This window comes from Microplitis demolitor, chromosome 2, assembly GCF_026212275.2.
Source record: "Microplitis demolitor isolate Queensland-Clemson2020A chromosome 2, iyMicDemo2.1a, whole genome shotgun sequence".
Taxonomy (NCBI): Eukaryota; Metazoa; Arthropoda; class Insecta; order Hymenoptera; family Braconidae; genus Microplitis; species Microplitis demolitor.
The window spans coordinates 21,935,860-21,953,219 of NC_068546.1; the positions used below are offsets into that span (position 1 = coordinate 21,935,860).

The 17,360-nt window shown below is 30.8% G+C and overlaps 4 protein-coding genes across 6 annotated transcripts; 1 reads left to right on the top strand and 3 right to left on the bottom strand.

The window, feature by feature from the left end:
• Positions 1 to 42: 42 nt before the first annotated feature.
• Positions 43 to 6,661, bottom strand: LOC103579684 (ornithine aminotransferase, mitochondrial). Of its 3 annotated transcripts, none has more exons than XM_008561160.3 (8): positions 6,393 to 6,661; positions 5,858 to 6,299; positions 4,770 to 5,100; positions 4,159 to 4,542; positions 2,086 to 2,461; positions 1,697 to 2,001; positions 879 to 1,079; positions 43 to 804 (listed from the first exon to the last, which is right to left on the bottom strand). In XM_008561160.3, the coding sequence occupies exons 2-8, from the start codon at positions 6,223 to 6,225 to the stop codon at positions 415 to 417; spliced, it is 2,355 nt and encodes a 784-aa protein (XP_008559382.2). In that variant the 5' UTR covers positions 6,226 to 6,299; positions 6,393 to 6,661; the 3' UTR covers positions 43 to 414. The 3 variants fall into 3 exon arrangements, with proteins under 3 accessions (XP_008559382.2, XP_008559383.2, XP_008559384.1); XM_008561161.3 differs by having other exon boundaries at positions 5,858 to 6,228; positions 6,324 to 6,661; XM_008561162.3 differs by lacking the exons at positions 43 to 804; positions 879 to 1,079; positions 1,697 to 2,001; positions 2,086 to 2,461 and having other exon boundaries at positions 3,484 to 4,542; positions 5,858 to 6,647.
• Positions 6,662 to 7,803: 1,142 nt separating this feature from the next.
• Positions 7,804 to 9,499, bottom strand: LOC103579685 (probable methyltransferase-like protein 25). Its single transcript, XM_008561164.3, has 3 exons — positions 8,811 to 9,499; positions 8,309 to 8,663; positions 7,804 to 8,233 (listed from the first exon to the last, which is right to left on the bottom strand). Exons 1-3 carry the CDS (start codon positions 9,414 to 9,416, stop codon positions 7,902 to 7,904), a joined length of 1,293 nt encoding a protein of 430 aa, XP_008559386.1. The 5' UTR covers positions 9,417 to 9,499; the 3' UTR covers positions 7,804 to 7,901.
• On the bottom strand, positions 9,492 to 10,452 carry LOC103579733 (uncharacterized). The gene is made up of 2 exons (XM_008561236.3): positions 10,303 to 10,452; positions 9,492 to 10,004 (listed from the first exon to the last, which is right to left on the bottom strand). The coding sequence occupies exons 1-2, from the start codon at positions 10,319 to 10,321 to the stop codon at positions 9,592 to 9,594; spliced, it is 432 nt and encodes a 143-aa protein (XP_008559458.2). The 5' UTR covers positions 10,322 to 10,452; the 3' UTR covers positions 9,492 to 9,591.
• Positions 10,453 to 11,307: 855 nt separating this feature from the next.
• LOC103579686 (SWI/SNF complex subunit SMARCC2) lies at positions 11,308 to 17,081 on the top strand. The gene is made up of 4 exons (XM_008561165.3): positions 11,308 to 11,533; positions 11,874 to 11,993; positions 12,669 to 12,782; positions 12,854 to 17,081. The coding sequence occupies exons 1-4, from the start codon at positions 11,417 to 11,419 to the stop codon at positions 15,626 to 15,628; spliced, it is 3,126 nt and encodes a 1,041-aa protein (XP_008559387.1). The 5' UTR covers positions 11,308 to 11,416; the 3' UTR covers positions 15,629 to 17,081.
• Positions 17,082 to 17,360: the final 279 nt, after the last annotated feature.

Here is a 17,360-nt window from a genome sequence, read left to right on the forward strand (position 1 = left end):
TAATAAAATTTTAATGAAGATGAATAATTAGATGTCATTTTCATTCTTAAAAAGCTCTTACAAAACTCAACTAAGGTAAGAAACCGAGTACCCGATTAGGTACTAGGGTTTTTCCTTAGTGCTTCTTATAGTTTCCTATGGAAAGTGTCCGGTTGAATTTTCTAATAGATTATAATAGTAAATGGGTAAAGTAAATAAAACTTTTGCATAAAGAAGACTATCGACTAATATTGAAAACCGAAAAAAAATATATTGATAATTTGTAATAATAAAACACGTGATACTTTAGTTTATAGATATCATTAAAATATTTCCAGTATTAAAAGAGTTTATAACTGCACAAATATTCCGCCGTAATTCAGAAATGTATTAAAAGACATAAAGTAAAAATAATTCAACAAAGAATAATATTCTTTAATAATTGAGTAAAGTTGTTTTAATAATATCGAGTCCTTCTCTCAGTTGATCTTCTTTGATAACAAGAGGCGGAGAAATTCTTAGAAATTGTCCATGAGCAGGTCTCGTTAACAAGCCTTTATCTCTCAGTCTTAAACATATGTCCCACCCACTAGCGAAATCTTTATTGATTTGAAGACCACTAAGCAGTCCACGTCCTCTAAATTCACTCGCAATATCTTTAGGAATTTTTTCCAATTCCTCTTTTACTATTTTCCCAAGTCGTGCAGCGTTGTCAGCAAGTTTTTCTTCTTCGAGAATTTTTATTGCCTCTAAAGCTACTGCACAAGCTAATGGACTTCCTCCAAAAGTACTGCCATGGCTACCGGTATCCAAATTCATAATTATCTGCAAAAATTTAAAAGTGTAATTATTTATTTTCTAAATTAACAAATTTATCGATCATTAATTATTTTAAATACTTCATGAGATGAAAGTACTCCAGATACCGGATACATTCCACCAGAAAGAGCTTTTCCTAGAACTAAAATATCTGGCTTTTGTTTCTCATGATCGACAGCTACTCTGTATCCAGTTCTACCAAGACCTGTTTGAACTTCATCAGCGATCCAAAGAACGTTGTATTTCGTACATAAGTCCCTTACACCTTTCAAATAACCATCCTGCCAATTTTTTAAAAATAAAATAATAGTATATTACATGCCTAGGGAGTAAAATAACATTTCAAGCCAAGTGAAGAATTGTCTTGAGCCGAAGGCGGATAGGAAGTCCTATTTTCCACCCTAAGTGTGTAATATACTAATTTTACAAAATCTGCACAAAATTAAAATTTTTGTCTCTTGAATGGCATATGTGCAAATTTTTACCATTCGTTTTCCCATAAAAGAAGTGAACGATTTTCTTCCCTCTAAACAGGGCAGGAATTTAAACTTTCGGTACAAGTAGATGGAGAGAAATGTCAAGTAAATGTTCCTACGCAGCATAGTAACACAAACTATAGAGTAATATAACCATTACTATACTGCATATGAATATTTACTTGACATTTCTTTTCGTGTATGGTGGAAATTAATATACATTGCTGAGAAATATATTTTTATAGATTTTTTAAGGATTTTCTTAGACGACGATTTAAAACTTTGTAAAAAGAAAATTTTTCAAATATTCCCGCTTAAAAAAAAGTGCGCATCGACATCTGCGCACTCGGGTCGGAATGTCCAACTTTTCTCCCTCGGTATGTAATGTACTAATAAAAAAAAAAAAATCAAACATAAATTACTTGGGGTATTTTAACTCCAGCCTCGCCTTGAATAGGCTCCATCATAAAAGCGCAGACATGCGGATTATTTTTCAATGCTTCTTCCAAAGCTCCCAAATCATCATAAGGAATTTTTTCAAAATTCGGCACAAAAGGTCCAAAGTCCGTAAAGCACATGGGCTCAGTTGACGCCGACGCAGCGGCTATTGATCTTCCCCAAAAATTATTCTTGGCAAACAATACCGTGGCTTTATTACTGGGAATTTTTTTATTACGATATCCCCAACGTCTTGCTAATTTTACTGATAAATCTCCGGCTTCAACTCCTGCAGATTGTTATCAATTATCAAAATTAAAACTTTAATAATAAGAAATTAAAAATTTATAAAAAAATAAATCAAAATAATTACCAGTATTCATAGGGGTGAATCTATCAAATTGAAATAGTCGTGTTAAATATTCACCAAGTTCACCATGAAGATCCGTAAAAAATGCTCTTGATACATGATGTAATTTACCGCATTGATCTCTCATTACTTTAACTAATCGTGGATGACAATGACCTTGATTACAAGTTGCAAAACCAGCGAGAAAATCATAGTATTTCTTGTTATCAATATCCCATAGCAAAGCGCCTTCACCTTTAACTAAGACCACTGGCAAAGGTTTGAAATGATGACCACCATACTGTTCATCTCGTTTAATTATTTCCTGTTGTCTTGTACTGATTAATCGATTTACTTGTTTTGCATTCCGAGATGCTGGAACTATGGAACTTCTCAATGACTGCATTATTTTATTCAAATAAAATAACTTTAAAACTCGTATTGATAATAAAATGTATTTATTTATTATTTATATTTTTACTCCAATAAATTGTGTCAGCCGAGTTCAAATGAGTATCTGAGGCTCTTATTGATAATCGCTTTTATTTATAGCATTTTGCAAGTATATCAATTGTTCAATAAAAATATTTATACGCAAAGTAGATAAATGATTGATTAAAATTATTCATTAAAGACAATAATTATTGTTATCTAAGATACAGTTGATAAAAAAAATAATTAAACAGGCGCTTGATTATCAGTAGCAAAAAAATTATCACCAATCAATAAGTCTTATCAGAATTAAATCTTAGGACTATCTCCTATTCTTATTCATTTAATTTTATAAATTATTTAATTCTTATTATTTATTTTTAAAACTTGATAAACTAAATGAATAATATCGTATTATGTTTTCAGATAAATAAAAATATTTATGTATTATGTAATTTTTAAATATTTATTTATTTTTATGAATGCTTTTATTTTTTAGTATTTTTCAATTATGGTATAGATTAAAATTTATTAATCATATATATTTATATACAATACTGTGTAAAGAAATTATAATATGAATTAAGGGCATTCGCAGACAGTGCCCCCTCTTCCCCACTTTTTAATTTTCAATTACTTTCAACTGTCACAAGTGTATCAAAATTTTATCAATTGATTAAAAAAATTATAGAATCTCGGGTAAAATTATATAATTATACATTAATATATACAATGATATATATATATATATATATATATATATATATATATATATACCTACTTTCATGTAATTACATGTGATTGTGTGTAATGATATAATTATATATGATTATATATAATTATATGCAATTCATATCTAATTATATATAATCCATATACCATTAGATATAAAAATATATATGTATCTATAACTACATGTAAAATGACCCTATATAATTATATATACAATGGTTTTTATGATATATAATTATATATATCCACATATTATTATATCTAATTATGTGTGGACTTAAAATATATATAATTAGAGATAAATCGCATATAATTATATACAATCGTATACAATATATAAGTTTTTTTTTACGCAGAAAAGGTAGAGTTACTAGCTAATGTAATTATATGTTTAATTATAAAAAATATATTAAATTTGAAAGCCTGAATTTAAAAATTTGCTACAAAATTCATCGATTCTAAAAGGAAAAGTGTCCCTTTAATTTTTTTTAATCCTTGAAACCTGTCTAAAATATAAATACTTATATAAGTACTTATATATAATTATATATATTGATTTTATATTGTTTTACATTGCGCATGGTCATATTGAATTTTTTCAATTTTTTTGGCATATGTATTAACATATTATTATATATAATTATAATGGGTCATTTTTCACATATAACTATTTATAATTATATGTAATTCTTTTTACCCGGGGGGTATTCCTGTATAAATATATTACGATTTCAAGTTAAGAATAACTTTAGACATAATATCACAGCATTCATAAATTTGTTCCTCGGTTATAACAAGTGGTGGCGCAAGCCGGATAATATGGCCATGTGTAGGTTTAGCTAACAAACCATGTTCTTTGAATTCTATGCAAATTTTCATGGCGTCAAATTTTTTATTAATGACAATAGCATTAAGAAGTCCTTTGCCTCTTACCAAAGTTACGATATCTTTCGGCAATTTATTCAACTCTTCTCTCAATATCACGCCAAGTTTCTGCGCATTGTCTGCTAGTTTTTCTTCTTCCAACACTTTCATTGCTTCCATAGCAATTCGGCATCCTAGAGGATTACCACCATACGTGGAACCATGTTCTCCAGGTTTGATGCACAGCATCACTGGATCGTTAGCCAGAACTCCAGAAACGGGGTAAAAACCGCCACTCAATGCTTTCCCAAGGATCAAAATATCCGGCTTGACATTTTCATGATCAACTGCAAGACGTTTTCCAGTTCTTCCCAACCCTGTTTGTACTTCGTCTGCGATCCAGAGTACATTGTACTTTGTACATAACTCTCTCACTTTTTTTAGATAACCATCCTGCAATAAATAGAATAAATATATAAATTCCAAGTATCTGATAAATTTTAATTGTTAAATAAACATTTCAGATATAGGTCTTTGATAAAAATCCATACATTAAATACTTGTAGCATTTAATTTAAATTCAGAGCAATAACAATTATTATCAGTCTCAAGATAATGGAGATATTTAATTATATATTCCAATGAAAGTAATTAAATTATCAAGTAATCTTTATCCTTACTTTAGGAACAACAACACCTGCTTCTCCTTGAATTGGCTCAACCATAAAAGCACAAACTTGCGGATCTTTGAGCTTTTTTTCCAGCGAAATTAAGTCATCATAAGGTACTATTTCAAAGCCTGGCATAAATGGGCCAAAACCAGAGCTACAAGTAGGATCTGTACTTGAAGAAACTGCACTCAGTGTTCGTCCCCAGAAATTGTTCTCAGCAAACAATATTTTTGCACTGTTATCAGGAATTTTTTTGACTTTGTAAGCCCATTTGCGTGCTAACTTGCAAGCTGTTTCGCCTCCTTCTACTCCAGTGTTCATTGGTAGCCATTTATCATACCTTTAATTATACAATAAATTATTTTTAGAAGCGGTGGGACGATCAATGAACTAGGCAATTGATCATAGCGACGATTCATCAGAGCGATAAATGATTCAACAATTTATTGAACGATAATTCTTATTCAAATATAACTGTATGGTATGGTTTATCTTAGAGTACTTAATTCTGGTGTAAAGTGATCCCATTAGATAATTTTTTCAATACCATTGCAAGTGCGGGTGTGTTAACATACTATTGTAATTACGCACACACAAAACCAATAATATTGTACGCATTGTCATTTGGATCAATTATCGGATCAATCTTCGGTTCAATGACAACTGATCCCGACAACTGACCTAGCAGAAAATTTCATAAAATAATTAATTATTAATTAATTATTATAACATGAGTAATTAAAACTCACTGTTATAAATTTAAAAAATAAAATGATTTACGGATAAAAATAAATTGTCAATGGGATCAGATATCGGTGGTATCAATTTATAGGGATCATTTGTAGTATAAAATTATTGAAAAATTACTGAAAAATTCTGAAAAAGTCTTTAGAACTTTAGAACTGAGTTGTTCAGAGAAAAGTCTGAAAAATTTCCACCAGGATTAATATTAATCCAAGTTGAGTTAAAAATAAATTAGTAATTAGTAAGAAAAAAACTAGTTAAAATAGTTTTGGCTGAAAATTATACATCATTTTAGACAATTTACATGCAACAATATACATTAAAAAATTTTTTTTAATTATAATATTTCTTACCCAAATAGTTTAGTAATAAATTCCTCAAACTCTCCAAGAGCATCAGAATAAAAAGCCCTGGAGGTCAAAGTTAACTTTTTTCCTTGATCTATCATAGCTTTATAAATTCTTGGATGGCAATGACCCTGATTAACTGCAGAGTAAGCGCTCAAGAAATCATAATACCGCTTTCCCTCGACGTCCCACATGAAAACACCTTCCCCACGGCACAATGCAACAGGTAGCGGGTGATAATTGTGTGCTCCATACTTGTCTTCTCTAGTAAAAATTTCCTGCGATGTAATTCCGCGAGTTACTTGCGATATTTTAAATGGTCTATTTATGAACCGCGAACCGATGGATTTAAAAGCTGATGCAAGAGGCTCCATTTCCTAAATATATTAAATATATTTGCCGTAGAGATAAGCGTGGTATTGATTCGTAAGTTACACCAGCACTAAAACTTTTAAATTACAAATATTTTTACCCGCTCTTATAAATTTCGAGTTGTTTATTCAACAAGTTTGGATGATAAATATTTTAAAGTAAATAATACCATAGATTTATTCCAACAGTTATGGGAGAACTGATTCGCCACCGATAGTATTGTTTGGTTATTGATTATGTCCCGTTAGTTTGCTTACTACTAAAGAACTGACGGTTACCTTTTACTAAATTGATATCATATCATAACTATTATCTATTTGATTCTTGATATTTTTAAATAAATCACAAAGATAATGTATACTATTTTATGATCTATTTAAAATTTATATAAAGAAGTGTTCAAATAATATTATACAATAATTATCATCCGGACCTAATATTAGTAACTCGTCTGAACGAGACGTCGGTTTGCAAGCCGGTTGTAAACGTGGAGGACATAAATCACCTGCAGGAATGTATTACATTACAATACAATAAATAATATATTTTATAAACTTCTTTAAACATGATTATTAACTTTGTAATTGTTTATGTATACGTAGATGTTTATTTATTTATTGGGAGACATATTGTATGATTTATGATTATTTTATGTCTCAATTACTTAATTACAGTTCTGACATTTAAATTTCATTAATTGAAGTAAATAAATGGTAATTTGAATTTTACATTTTATTGTAAATTTGAATAGGTATGAATTCAATCTACTCAGACAGTATTCAAGTCGGAATGACTGCTTTACGTCTTTTTGAAAGCATCACCAAGAAGTCTTATGACTTCTTCAAGATGTCATTTTTAAGAACTCTTAATTAAAAGTTCTTGAAGACTCCATAAATAAGACGTCAATTTTGTGATGTATAAATGTATTCATTTTTAAACTTCTTTATGATGTCAAAATTAGGAGCTCCTTGAAAACGTCATGGTAAATTCATACTGGTCTTATTTGCGAAGTCAGAAAAAAGAACTCTTTTTAACGATGTTGATAAGACGTCCAAATCATAAATAGGAACTAATTCAGAACTCATCAAGACGTCATTTTACTACTTGAGATAATCAAGTTTTTACCAACTTCCCTATAAAAAAATCTATATGGGAATGCAGCTTAGATTCCTAAGTTCCCACATGGCGTATTCAGATGGATTCCTATAGGAATATTTGTTGTTTTACTCATATATGCGTATCAATAGAAAATAGACATAAAGAATCAGATATGCCGGATTTTATAGAAATCACATAGAAATCAAATTCTTATATGAATTTCCCATAAAGAAATCCATATATCCAAGTTTCTATATGGGAATCCAGGTACCCACAATTTCCTATGGATTCTTCCATAAATTCATACATTCCGACATGGATTCCTATGAATTCCCATGCAATCCCAATTATTTTGACAGGGTCTTTATTTTATTTTATATTTTATAAATTGTATTTTTACTTCTTTCAGTACTTAATGAAGTCCCGAAAACAACAAAAAGTTGTACAATAATTTTGAACAAACATTAGATAGCAACAATAACCCTGCGTCCAGTCCAGTTACCTGTCAATAATTTGCTGATATTAAAGAACGTACTCTAAAAAAATTTTATTTGATAACTGGTATTTATTTATCTATAAATTACTTTAAAGCAGTAATTAAATAACAACGTGGAGATATAATTGGATCAAAAAGACGTACAACAGATACTTTCGAACACTTGTTACTCCTAAGTAAATAAACTACACGGTCTAATATCAATGCCGACTCTATTAATGAGCCTAAATGAACTCTTAGGTATTGGAATGCATTCATTCTCCATTCATGATCAACATAAGTTTCATACAATTCATTTAAATCATTAGTAGAAGGTATTTTATTGTTATCAACTCCTATTTTTTTTAATGCCCACGTCGCATAAACTGGAAAGCTTTCTGTAGGAGCACCTCTGCCTACTCTAGAACCAGGAATCCCTGAGGAAAAAAATGTCGTGTTATTTTTTTACAGCAGATTAAATTAAAGTACTAATAATAATTATTTTTTTGTACCAAGAGATTGGAGAATTATTTGAAGTAGCGCGCGGTAAAATAATGAAGGAGATGACGATCTGTATTTGTTGGAAATTCTTTCAACTGATTGCTGAGCAAGCATACGTGCATTTTTAGTAAATTTACATTTATCAGTCAAACATTCTTCTGTTAAATGATAACAACAGGAAATTACACACAGAGTTGTAAGACATTGAGAATTTAAAAATGATTTTATCATCGCCCCAGCCAATGACCCGCAAGTGTGCAGTCCTGCAAGAAGATAATTATCGTGACCATTTAAATCTGGGAATGATGACCGGACTAATTCTGCATAGTTTGTTGTTTCGTTTATATATTGAACGGAATGCTGGACCTAAATAATAAAAATAAGTCACAAATAAAAATAAATGTAGAGCGATAGAAATTAATCAACACTCAGTTAATTATTATATATATAATATAAATATTACATAAAAATTTATTTATTTATATATAATTTTATTAAAATAAAAAATTTTACCAAAGGATAAGACTGATGCGTTTTTTTAATCAGCAGTTTTTGTCGACTTATTGCACTTTTGTGTCTCGACTCACATGAGTCAACAGCTAATACTGGTATTTTATAATTTTTGTATAAACTTGTGCCTAAATATCCTTTGCCAGCACCGACATCAATTACCAAACTTGAATTTAGCCTTGATAAATAACCGATGACTTTTGAAAAAATTTCAATTTCATATTTTTTTTTGTCTTTCATAAAATTCTGCTCGACGTTACTGTCATTATTGTTGTGATAAAAATCTCTCCAGCTACAATGATCATCAGCTATTAGAGTTGATATGTCTTCAAGTTTTAAAAGTTGTGGATTGTTTTTTAAATTTAAATAATTGACTCGGTCAATAAAATTATCCAATTCACTAAAATCATTATCTTTATTTTTATTGTCGTAGATCGTTAAGTCGATTTTTAATTTCTCAATATCTTCGAATTGTTTTTTTAAATTATCAGGCAGACATTTTTCCCACAAATTTTCAGTTATAAAATCAACTAAATGACAGTTTATTAACTCACTATACTTATCAATAAATGACAATATTTCAGTAAAAAAATTCTCATATAAATCCATTGTTTGAAAAATAAATTTTTAAATATTTATATATATATTTATTTAATATAAGAATGTATAAAATCTATACACAGTAAAAAATGATACGAAGTAAGCCGACGTCTTATAATTTTTGGATTTTTTTCAAAGAAATAAAAAAAAAATATTCAGGATCATCAAAAAATTTTTTCGTCAATTAAAAATCAAGTTTTTCAGCTTCTGGATAAGCTGGGTTTATTTTTGCTAATGAACAGAGCTTAGTAAACTTAAATTTAATATCCTCTGAACTCTTTATAATATCAAAAGTTTCATCATTAGTTTTTGGAAACTGTCTAATTTCATCTTTCAATTTCTTAGCCTGCTCGATGGCTTTAGAAGATAAATTTTTTTCATTCAAACAGTACTCTACTACTCCACTGTAGTATCCTAGTTGTGCTGCTAAAACACTTGCTCTGTGATAACCAAGATGATATCCTTTCAATAGTTGACTTTTACCAGCTTCAACGCCTTTTTCAAAACCAGATTTCTCGGCAATATCTTCAGCCAATAGTAAATTTTCAAAAACTTCATTTACATCGATATTGTCATTATCAGACATGACTGTCTCATCTAAAAAATAAATAACATAATTAACACGGTTATATATAAAATTAATTAAACTATTATATAATAATGAATGATACTGGAATTAGCTGACGTTTAATCATTTTTTAAAAACAAAAAATTAAAAAAAAATATTTTTAAAAATTGCATCTGTGGTTTTTTTATTTTCTACATGTGCATTTTTATTTTTTTTTTTTTTAATTCTTGAATAAAAAATTCAAAAATTGTCTGCTAATTTCAAGATAATAATAATTAATAAAATAAATATTTTGTTTTTATTTACTGAATTCAAAAATTTACTAACCTTGTTTTATATAACGCATTGATATGTTATATATTTATTTGAAATAATTAACTTCGATATTTTTTTTTAAATTATTAATTTTAAAATTAGAGATATATTTATTTACATGTGTAAAATGTCAGTTATTTTTTTTTTCAAATTAAAGGTTAAAAAAATATCAAAATTTTAAATCAATGCTACCAACTGTTTTTGTGATACTGAAAGTATGAGTGTAGTGTAGCAGACAAATAATTTATAAATTCTAAATAAATAAATTAATAATATGAAATTTTTAAAAAATACGCGTACTAATTGTTTATTTATTTAAATTCGCATTTTTCAATTTTTATTCTTACGTTTATATTTATTTATTTAAAAATTTAAAAAATTCCCACTTGTCAGTTACATTGACACTCATTTTTTTCTTAGAATTTAAAAAAACTTTACAAAGTATAAATAAATATATCAATACTTTATTTTATAATTAATCATTAATTTGTGTATCAAAAATTTAAATTAACTGCAAAACAAAAAGTCAATTACTTATTCAATACAATGATAAATTTTTAAATATCCAATGACGTAAGTGCGAATGTAACTGACAAGTGGGAATTTTGAAATTTTTGAATAGATAAGAAAAAATGTAAGTAGAATAAAAATTCAAATAAATAAAAAATTAGTCCGCGCATTTTTTTAAAATTTTATTATTTTAATTAATTTAAAATTTCAAAATTCGTCTGCTACATTCACACTAACTGACAGAAGTTGCATTAAAACGGCGCGCAATATTTTAAGGTCAGTTTTCATCAATGAACATAACATCTTTATGATCACTAATTTAAATAAAAAATTAATATTTAAATTTTTAAATTTTTTTTATTATAAATTTTAAAAATTCAAATACTTTCTAATGTGGTTTAAAATATATTTGTTTGATAATTTTGTTACATGAAAATAAAAATTTAAATCAAGATGGCGTCTCTGTACCTACAAGTCAGTACGAAGTAAAAAAACAGCCAACTTCATATGATAGTATATAATATTAAGAAGATTGTGATGTTTGCGGCTGGTACGGCATTGTTACTGCGGTGTTTCTCAACATAATTTTATAATTTAAACAAATATCTTGTGAAAAATGTTAACTCTACAACCGAAAAAAGACGGTGGACCCAACACTAAATTTTTTGAGTCCGCTGAAGTATTAGCGCAACTTGATGGAGTTAAGCAATGGCTTTTGAAAAATTGCAAAAAGGTAACTACTGAAACCCGGCGTCCCAACCCCATCAATATATTTCCAAGCTTCTTATCAACTTGTATATTTAAACATCTGATATTTTTGTTGCTTTAATATTTTGTAGTCCTTAATACTTTTTTTATGCTGAAAATTATTTATAAAACTACTAAATATACGAATCACTAGAAATTAATATTAATACATAGGAATTTTAATTGTGGTCGACAAATCCAGAGACATCAAGCGTTGAAAATCAAAACAAGACCATCTTTCATCTTTATTTTAAAATTATGCTTTACTTTTACTCTTTTTTTTTTATTTTAATTATTATATTTATTTATTCATTTATATTTTTCAGTATGTGACGACAGATCCACCGACAAATAAAAGTTTGGCTACGCTAATTATTCAGCTTATTCAATTTCAAGAAGATAATCTTGGAAAAAATGTTTCAAAACCACCTATGGCAAGACTTCCTGTTAGTATTATTCATTTTATCTTTTAAACTGTACTGAAATTACCCGACGTCTAATAATTTTTTGGTTTTTTTAAAAATGATAAATTATAAAAAGTTGCACTAATTTTTTTACATATTTTTAGTTATTTTTTTTGTAATTGCTGTTGAAAAAAAAAATCAGAAAATTTTTAAATGTCTACTAACTTGGATTATTTTAAATTCATCAATAAATTTGTCTCAATATTTAGTCGCTAGTTTACACATACACTCCATGTATTTGTATACATATATTTAGTGTAGATATACAAATATACAAGTGATCGGGTACTAGTTCCGTGATCGGATACTGGGTCTTTTACTTTAAATTTATATAAATATATTAAGTGATGAGGTACTAGTTTACTGATCAAGTACTAGGTCTTTTTATTTCTAAGTGCTTTATTTTTTAAATTTAAGGTAAAACTCCTAGTAATTGATCTAGGAACTAATACCCAATTAAAGGCATAGTACCCGATCTAGGAACTAGTACCTGATCAAAAAACTAGTACTCAATCTAGGAACTAATGTCCAATCAAAGACCTAGTACCTAATCTATGAACTAGTACCCGATCTAGAAACTAGTACTTGATCAAATTTTTTTTTATTTCAATAATTACTAATCACTAATTATAATAATTATTATTTTATCTTTGGCAGATGAAGTGTTTTCTAGACTTCAAACCAAATGGAGGACTATGTCACATACTTGGAACAGCATACAAATTTAAACAAGAACAAGGATGGCGAAGATTTGATTTCCCCGTAGGAAAAGTATGTCTAATAATTATACTAAATTTTATTAATTTAGCCTACAAAATAATCAACCAAAAATATCTTTTCAGTCCACTTCACGATTAGATCGTATAATTGAAATGCTAATGGCTGCAGAACGTGCACTGATACAAAACCGATGTATAACTGTTCCGTGTATTTATATAAAACCTGAAGTAGACAAAGCTACTGCGTCAAAAGTTAAAGATAGTATACGACGTCATCAAGGTACAATTGCTGAAAATGAAGCTGATGCAACGCACATAATTTATCCACCTGTAGATCCCATGGAAGAAGAATATGCACGGCCATGTTTACGTCGTGATCGTTCTGTGTTACTCCACTGGTACTACTTCCCTGATAGTTATGACTCTTGGGTAAATTTCGATTTGCCATTTGACTTTCCTGAAGGTGGACTAGGTGGTCCATCACAAAAATCATCGTACAAAGTATCGGCCACGTGGGCTCTAGACTTTGACCAGTACAATGAGTGGATGAATGAAGAAGACTATGAAGTAGATGACAATGGACAAAAACGTATCCACAAATTTAGATTATCAGTTGAAGACATGATGGCTCCACCGGCAGCACCTCCACCAGCGTCAGCTAAAAAACAAAAACGAAAACGGTCACCAAGTCCTCCCCCAAAAATCGGGAAACGTAAGAGTGGTCGTGGTCCAGCCGGCTTAGCAGGTACATCAGCAATCGCAACACCTAAAAAAACTCGCGGTGGTGTAGACGAAGAGGAAGATTTGACTCAGGGTATGGAAGATCCACCTGCTGAACCAAGGATCGTTGAAGTAATGGCCAATCCAACTAGTGCTCCAATTTCTGGAACCGGTGGTGGCTCAACCGGAAGTCTGACGTCGAATAAAAAGCAAGACAGCGAACTTCAGCCGCTTAAATCCGGCAACATGGCAGATCTTGATGAGCCGATTGAGTCAGAGAAAGGCTCCCAGGGGACACAAGATCGCGAGGAACGAGATACAAGTAAAGAACGTGGTGACAATGGAAAAGATGAGCCTGAAGACAACGTCACTGAACAGACTCATCACATCGTCGTTCCCAGTTACTCAGCCTGGTTTGACTACAACTCAATTCACACAATTGAAAAGCGCGCGCTTTCTGAATTCTTCAATGGAAAAAACAAATCTAAGACTCCGGAAATTTATCTGGCTTACAGAAATTTTATGATCGACACTTACCGACTCAACCCAACTGAGTACATAACTTCAACAGCATGCCGACGTAATTTAGCTGGTGACGTCTGCGCTATTATGCGCGTCCATGCATTCTTAGAACAATGGGGTTTAATTAACTATCAAGTTGACGCAGAGTCACGTCCAACTCCCATGGGTCCACCTCCTACGTCTCACTTCCACGTACTGTCCGATACTCCGTCAGGTCTCGCTCCAGTGAACCCTAATCCTCCAAAGACTCAACAACCGTCCGCTGCAAAGACTCTGTTGGACTTAGAAAAGAAACCGGTTGTGTCAGTGGAAGAAAAAGGCGCTGTAGGAGCGATGGCTAATTTCGGATTGAAAATCGATCAGTATGCGAGAAAACCCGCGGTTTTGAAGAACAAACAGGCTGCTGGTGCTACTAGAGATTGGACTGAACAAGAAACTTTACTTTTGCTTGAAGGATTGGAGCTGCATAAAGACGATTGGAATAAAGTGTGTGAGCACGTCAGTTCACGAACCCAAGACGAGTGTATTCTCCACTTCCTGCGTCTTCCTATTGAGGATCCGTATCTAGAAGAAGGTGGGCCTGAGGGATTGGGACCTTTGGCTTATCAACCTGTACCATTTTCTAAAGCTGGTAACCCTGTTATGAGCACCGTCGCTTTTCTTGCATCTGTAGTAGATCCCAGAGTAGCTGCTAGTGCTGCGAAAGCGGCTATGGAAGAGTTCGCTGCTATAAAAGATCAAGTACCGGCAGCGCTTTTGGATCAACACTTGAGAAATGTCCAAGCGAGTGCTAATGCTGATGGTAAATTTGATCCCGCGGCAGGATTAGCTCAGTCTGGTATTGCTGGTACTGGTCCACCAGAACCTCCTGAAGATACCTCAGCAAGTTCGACTCCTGGTGCAACGGCGACTTCACCATCTGCTGCGACTTCTGAGAGCAAAAAAGACGAAAGTATTGAGAAGAGAGAAGGTGATGAATCGACTTTATCTACGCCAATTGTTCCAAAGAAAGAAGAAGGAACTGATGCTGAGAGAACAGATCAATCAGAGAAAATGGACGTCGATGTAAAAGAGTCAGACACGGAGGCTAAGAAAATTAGTGATAGTCCAGAAGAAATTGAGGCGAAAGAAAAGAAAGATAAAGTTGTTCGTGATGCACAGTTGCAGTCTGCTGCAGCTGCTGCTTTAGCTGCCGCTGCTGTCAAAGCTAAACATCTTGCAGCTGTTGAAGAACGCAAGATCAAATCACTCGTTGCTTTACTGGTTGAAACCCAGATGAAGAAACTGGAAATTAAGCTCCGTCACTTTGAAGAACTAGAAACCACGATGGAGCGCGAGCGCGAGGGTCTTGAATACCAGAGACAGCAGCTCATTACTGAACGACAACAATTTCATTTGGAGCAACTGAAAGCCGCTGAATTCCGTGCGAGACAACAGGCGCACCAACGACTAGCCCAAGAACAACAGCAGCAACAACAACAGCAGCAGCAACAACAGGGCCAGCATCCGCCCTGGCAACCGGGTTCCCAACCACAACCACCCCAACAGCAACAGCAGCAACCACAGCCGCAGCCACCACCTCAGCAGCAGCAACAGCCACCAAGCCCCCAAGCTCAACCCCAGCCACCTCCACACACCCCACCACAGCAAGCGTAATTTGTATGAACTAAATTTAAATGAAACTAAAAAATTTTAAACAGTCGCATAAATATTTTTTTTATCTTTTAATTAGTTGGCGCATCCAGCGTTGTTGTAATAATAAGTAATTAGTTTAATAAACTACGACTGCTAGTATCGCAATTTTTCAAGTCATTCATTCGTCGCTAAAGTCGAAATAATTTTCTTAATTTTTTTATTTGAAATTTTCAATTTATATTAAATATGGGGCATTTTCATAAAATTATTCGGAGATTAAACGGTTAATTAGTGGAAGGTATCGTGACTGATTTTAAACCAGAGCTTATGTAAATCTGAATGTCTATGAGGAACTATGAATATTTTGAAGGGGAAAGGGGTCTGAGATAGAAAAAAAAAGGATATTTTTGTGATTTTTTTTTCAGAGTACTGTCTTTATTAAAATTTCTAAAATTTGTGGCATTAATAAGCATCGTTTCAAGAATATTCTGATAAATTTTCATTAAAAAATATTGAAAAATAAGCCAGTGGTAGTGGGGAGAGACGAGTCAAAAAAAAGTTCCATGCGAGGCAGGATAACTCATGACTGCTTCATCTGAAATAAAAAAATCAAAAAGATTTCTTTAGCACATAAGTTTGATGGATTTGAACGAAGGAATAAACAAAATATTCATTTTTGAATTTTTGGTAAAGGTGCAATCAAAAAATTATGATTTTTACCAAAAATTGCTCCTTTTGTTTAATTAAAAAATAAGTGGGTATTGAAAGGAAAAATCCTTCGTTCAAATCCAAGTTAAACTTACATACTAAAAAAATCTTTTTGGTTTTTTTATTTCAGATGCAGTCACGAGTTATCCTGCCTCGCATGGGGACTTTTTTTTTAGAGTAACTCGTCTCTCCCCACTAGCACTGGCTTATTTTTCAATATTTTTTAATGAAAATTTAGCAGAATATTCTTGAAATGTTGCTTAACAATGCCACAAATTTTGAGAATTTTAAAAAAGAAGATACTCTGTAAAAAAATCAAAAAATATCCTCTTTTTTTTGTATCTCAGACCCTTCCTCCCTTAAAGTAATTAGTAATTTTTTGCTGGTCCAACTAAACGAAATTTCTGAATGCAAGATTTATACTGTTGTCTAATCTCTAGCAGTAGTTTTTTAAAAATGCCCATATATTTTTTTGCGCAATAAGTATTACTGATGAAAAATAAAATTAATTAAAATAACGGTCATTTTAATGGTTATACGCTTCTGCGATGACTATCATTCCGATTGAACCATGTTTAACTTGTACACAAACAATAATTTATTGGTGCAATAAATTTTTACTTATGCTAAGAAACTTTTTCAATATCAATTGAAAATTTTAATTTTCTTAGAACGAGAAAAAAATTTTTGCGAGAAAAAATTTATTGCATCAATAAAAATTTTTTTCTGTGTACAATAAAAAATTTTGATACTGGACGATTAATTATTATTGACCATGATAAGAAAAAAAATATATATATATTTAACAATATGTCCTTGAATTATAATTTATAAATTTTTTTAATTTATTAATAATTATAAAAATTATAATAATAAACATTAATGATTGTTAGCAATGAAGGAGTAAAAAAAATTTGACAATTGTAAAACAGTAGTAATGAAGTCCTCGTTGATAAAATTCAACAATTTGTATAGCTATTGAAAGTTCCGTTTTATTATTTTACCTAATATTCAAAATGTTATTATTAAGATTTAATTAATTAAT